Raw genomic sequence first — 6,000 nt, 5'->3', positions numbered from 1 at the left:
AACACAAATAGTGCAAAGAGGTAGAAAATAGAAAATTTTCACACATGACGCTTTTCCAACTCTTGTTTTAGTATGAAAGAGAACCAGGTGTGGGTTTTATTTTGAAGTGTGAGCGGATGTGGTGCGTTTGACTCTGTTGTGTTTGACACCGGTCCGACCGGCAGCAGGCTGCCAGTATAGTTGTGGTCTCCACTTGGCTCGCATCGTTCAGGCTGCCAGATATGTGACGGTGTGGCCGCTGCTGTATCCCGGTCTACTCCGTCCGCTTAGGATGGACCCGAGGAGAGCAGAACCGGACCGTGACAGCCCCGCCACGCTGCACGGGGAGTTCACGGTCACTGGGAACCGAAAAGTCAGGTGTGCCGTGAGTCTAACCGAGAGGGAGCTCATCGTCCAGAGGCTCACCTCCGCACCTGTGGGGCGAAACAAAGTGGTACTCAGCCTGAAGGACTGCGTCGGCTGCCGGGCTCACCGGGAGGATGACAACGCGGACCCGGCGGCGTACCTGGTGGTGTACTTGTACCCGCTCAGACGGCGCTGGGTGAGCTCCGGGGTGTCACGGCAGAGAGTGGAGCACAGCTTTCGGCTCACCGTGCTGCAGGACCCGAGAGACAACCTGGAGGAGGCGGAGAGGTGGGCGAGAGCCGTCCGGGAGCGCAGTGACCGGCAGCAGCACCTGAGAGACGGTGAGAGGCTGAGAGGAGGAGAGGGAAAATAAAGTCTCAGGACCCCTTCAACACAGTTTACAGTTTACTTTGAAGAGAAAAGAGACTCTGTATCTGCTTGAAGAACAAAGGTCATGTTCATCTATTGATCGATCGATTTATTGATTATCTCCATCAAAAAAAGGGTTTCAGGAAAAAAATTCGGTATCAGAATCAAATTGATCGCCAAGTTTCCACAGGAATTTGTGTAGTGCTGCATAATAATCACAAAACAGAAAGTAACAGAAAAATGAGTTGTTTCTTTCACTTTCTCTACATTATTTGGATTACTTAGTAATTTGTGCTACTGTAACTTAAATGTGGAGCTGCAACAATGAATCGATTCGTTGTCAAAAATTAAATTAAATTAATTTATTATTTATTTGTATTATTTAAATTATTTTCTTTAGTCCTCGATTGACACTTTTCACAATTTTCTGCCAATTTATAGACCAAATAACTAACTGATTAATCAAGGAAATAATCGGCAGATTAATAGATGAAAATAATTGTTAGTTGCAGCCCCACTTAAATACAATATAAATGTTAGCACAATCTATCTGGATTGCGCTAACATTGTGCTTGGAATCTAATCTAAGTTTCAGACTAGATCTTTGAGACCTCTACTCTAAATACAAGGTGGGTCTAAAAGATTAGATACATGCAGTTGCTGCCTCAAGCCTTCCAGTTTATAATGTACTTTAGTGTTGCATAGTGTACTAACAAACACATCTGCAATGAATGAAATGACCACACACTATCTGTCACATGATTAATCTGGAGCTTTTGGGCCCTTTAATGGTCTTGGGGCCTTTTTCGGAATGCTTTACTCGTTTATAATGCAATGTGATGCTGATTTTACTCAAAGTCAAAAATGATCAATTATTACATAACTTATCATTAATGATTAATCTGCTGATTTTCTTGATTAATAGTCAAATTATTTTCTAAAACCTCAAAATATTGTGTTTAATATCTCATAAATCAAAAATAAAGCAGCAAATTCCCAAAACTCTAAAGCTGGAACGAGAAAATGTTTATTTTCTTAAACAATAAAGAAAATAGTTGGCTATGAGTTTACAACTTGATTAACTGACTGATGGTTTCAGCTCTGCTCCATTGTTGTGGCCGTTTCTTCAGTCACTTCACCTGAAATAACCTGCATGAACAGCGTGGAGAAGTGATCCTGTCAGATCTCTCTTATGATTAAATAATTGTTTAACTACACTGTTGAAAGATAGGCAACTCTAGAAATACTGCAGCCAAACTACCTCCAGGTACTGTACATACAAATTTGGATCCTGTTGTTTTTCGAACAGTCCATCATGAGTCCGACAGCATTACATGAGTGTAATTTTAAGTTGTCCTTGTTTTTAAAGACATTAGCTGTTTGCCAGTAAGTCATTTCTCAAGAAGAACCAACTCTCTTCTGAAATGTGTTTCAATCTACTTCAGCTTATTCAAACTGAAAAACGTATTTGCAGTAACAATGTCACGTACAACATTTGATCTTTCCTGTTTTATTCACGTAATTTTGATTATTGATTTTGCCCTACAGCTATTTAATTAGCTAAAAGTTTCTGCTGCTTATTTAATGCTTCCAGCTTTATCTTTGTCAAAGGCTTTTTTCCCCATTAGCTTGAAGCTGCTCCTCAAATGAATAAAACAATAGCACAAGTCTGGTACAGTCACATGTCAGTAACCGCAGAATACAAACAAACCATTTGAACATTACAGATGTTTGAAAAACACAAGGTAGAATAACCACTACCTGTCAAGAGGTCTATCCTGTATAAACTGGATTATTGTCTCTTATCAGCTCTGCTTTGTAACAGGCTGTTGCATCACCTTTAACCTACTCCTGAAATGAATAAAACAGTAGGATCAGTGTGGTATGGAGAGTCACGTTTCAGTAACTCCAGTCGGCAAACAAACCTCTTTAACATAAAAGACGCCTGAGAATGATGAGGCAATATTACTGCTATTGAGTTCATGCAATGCCAAGAGGTATAATTACTCCGGAGGGAAACGTGCTATAATTGGAGATTTCTAAAGATACGTTATCTCGTTATTTGTCCTCTTCACCAAGCTGTCCCGTCTGAAGGAAGAAATATCAAATGTAATTTTTCCCTCACACAAACTTTTTTCCTCCACACAGCTCTGGTATCAGTGGCACAGTGTGACCCAGATAGCTTTTCCCAAACTGCACAGATGTATTTTTAACGAGACAAAATATGCTGCAATTCTACACTGCCTGTCATTATCAGAAGAGGAAATACCATACTTTTGATAACTAAAGATGCTATTATTTGCTTTGAAAAATGCTGTCAATCAATCGCCCAGAGCGAGCTTAACCTGAGTCACTGACCTAACAAGTTTTTACTTATAGGACAAAGACCCAAACACAAGTGTCTTCATGGCTTAACCTGTTTTGTAGTCATGCAACGGACTTCTCACTCTACCTGGTTTCTTCAGACTAAAACTCACAACTTGTACTTTAGTTTAATCTAGACATGGGGTGTGTGGTCTAATAAGGGTGCTGAGGTGTGGCCGCTCTTTGTAATTCCAATTGTGAAATACATATTTACTGTAAGATTGTTTTTGTTAATGTTGTGTGTGTAAATTCCAGTCCTTACTCTCACATCAATCATACATAATTACAGAAATGAGATGACTCATGAGAAAATGCTGCCTTCGGTCTTTGTCTGTGTGCCAAAGGGTGTACTGCTCTACGCCCGATGGTGGCATGCGTGTAATATGTTTGGGTTTTCCTGGTGGCTCCTTATTGGTTGACACCACACGCCTAAAATAACAGGATTTGAGGAAAATTTTACGCCCAAGAAATGTTTCCAGTTTGGGTGATTTTCTTGCCTAACTGGGTGGCTTTAGGATGGATTATGTTGGTAAAATGAGCTTGGTGGGATGGTTTGTCATAGTGCAGATGCTTTTCTTATGTTTTTTCAATATATTCGTAGTCTTTTATGGCTAAAAATGATGGTTTTGAACCAACCTGGTGACACTGCTCAAAAGAACACTGCTAGGAGCGGACGTGTGTGAGATTGACCAGGCTGGTCAACCATCAATGTGATGAAGATTTTTGCTAGTATTTAATTTGCTGGATTATCCAACATTTTTGGTTATTCTGTTATTTCATCTATTAAAAACTATCTCTGAAATGTTTGTCCAGAAAATGTATTATATCATAAAGAATCAATATTTTGATCTAAAATTACATATATCATAATAAAGGATTTCATAGAGGAAGATACAGCATAGAGGAGAACCAGAAATGCTGAAGAAATCAAAATTCCTGAGCAATTGCATCGTCAGTAGCATTCATTTCAAACCTTTTTCAAGCTGCAGGGGTCTTTGGTATTTCTGTAAAGTGGCAGCATTATTCCAGTCTAACAGACAGTCTACAGTAAGCTACTCAATATGCCAGAGGCCTAGTAAACCATACTAAATCATTTTTGGGAGCTCTGCATCCAAACCATTAGTCTAAATGAGGTCAGTGCTGCCTGTCTGACCTCTCTATCAATATTGGCGCTCATGTCATTGGCTTGACGTCTGGTGTTCTGGGAGAATTATCCAGAAAGCATCTGTTTCCACCAAATGTACTTACTAACCTCTGACAGGTACTGTAGAAGATGATATGCAACTCCAGTTTACATTCATCTCAGTCTTGGATTTAGGTGCCCAATATAACTATATCCTCCTTTGCTACATGTGATGCCGACTCTGCTTTTTCACAAACAGGAGTTGTGTATGTTTGATGTTTGTCACATGCTCAGGTTGCACAGCGCAGCATCTCTGCTTTAATAGACGATGCTGTCAAACTGTGTGACAGACTCCACCTTTTGGTTCATGTCATCAATACTACTTTGCATGATAATCATCATCCATCACACCAAGCATCTGTTAGGGTCACACAACAAACCTTCAGTTGACTCCCGGGTACCTCTGTAGCCGACCGTTGGTGGTCATTTTCTCAGTAGGTTCAACTCTATGTGAATTGGTGTCGAAAGAAGTTGGTGAGAGAGAAAGCTGACCAAAGGCTACAGATGATGCTGCAAACTAAGTGGCAAGCATTTTACGGTTTCATTTTTAAAATCATCATAATCATTATTATATTAATCAACATAGTCTCTGTTTGTAGTCCAAGTTCATAATCAGACTGTAATCAGATGGTTGGTTAATTTGGGTTGGTTGTCTTTCTGTGATGGTTTTTGACAACTGACCATTGACTAGTTCTTTCCTTCCTTTCAGCGAGGAGCAGAATATACTGTACATGCATGTAATACTGCAACAAAAAATTATATTAGTATCACGGATTAATCATTTGATTATTTTCTTAATTAATTGATTAATTCTTTGGTCAGTCGATATCAAAACTGGAAGGGAGGAATGTTTTTGTTTCTGTTTGCTAGAATAAATTACTTCAGTGATTGATCAGTTACCAAAACAGATTGTTATTTGTTAATCCACTAACTGATTGATCGGTTTAACCCTGCATGCATGTTGGCAGTCAGCTGGCGGTCAGCTGTGGTCTTCGTGGAGTGTTTATCTTTCAACAGCTGATAACAGTCAGTCCATCAGTCTTTGTCAGCTCTCATCCTTTGTGATCAGCTGAGCATATCAGAGCCCTGATTTAAGTTCCCATAAATTTCATCCCTGCTGTCAATTAAAATTGACACTTAAGCTACATTGCCAAGTATTTCCTAAATAGTATTGATTCCATGTTGTCAATAAATGGATTCAGGTCAGCTGTGGATAGCATTATCATCATGAGTCAGGTGATGACAGCAGCCAGAGAAGCTACTAGTATTGATCAAATCAATCACTGTAGGTTGTCATCTGGCCTAAGTACTTGGCTGCCACCGTCCATTGACAATGAATTACAACACATTACCAACTAATGGGGATCAATTAATTGGGGGTTGAATATATTAGATCAATCACCAACACTGTCACCCACAGATACAGGCTCACTGGGACTGTTGTTCAACTCTTTTCATTGTGTAAGATTTCTGTTTCTGGGTCAGATGCTGTAGTGTTTTCACTGTGTGGCCCTCGTGATGTTACCAGTTCTAGTAGATGCTGTGTCCAAGCTGATGTGAAGCTACAGTGACAAGCTGAGTAAATTCGTGGCTTTCTAATAGGTCAGTGAAGTCAGTAGCAGTATGATCAGCATGATTTTTATCATGAGACTTGATTCATCCATACTAGTGTGAGGCATCATTCTGATCGGTTTCTCCATATCACATGAATCACAAACATTAAGCAAGGATGACACAAC

The 6,000-nt window shown here is 39.8% G+C and overlaps 1 protein-coding gene across 1 annotated transcript in view; it reads left to right on the top strand.

Moving 5' to 3' along the window:
- The first annotated feature begins 271 nt into the window (after nucleotides 1-271).
- LOC133989144 (sphingosine kinase 1-like) overlaps nucleotides 272-6,000 on the top strand; it is a 34,652-nt gene continuing 28,923 nt past the window's right edge. The window contains exon 1 of the mRNA XM_062428120.1: nucleotides 272-686. Coding sequence (XP_062284104.1) covers nucleotides 272-686 — 415 coding nt within the window. The remainder of the gene's footprint in view (nucleotides 687-6,000) is intronic.

The sequence above is a fragment of the Scomber scombrus genome, chromosome 2 (assembly GCF_963691925.1).
Source record: "Scomber scombrus chromosome 2, fScoSco1.1, whole genome shotgun sequence".
Taxonomy (NCBI): domain Eukaryota; kingdom Metazoa; phylum Chordata; class Actinopteri; order Scombriformes; family Scombridae; genus Scomber; species Scomber scombrus.
This window is presented reverse-complemented; position numbering and strand designations above follow the sequence as displayed.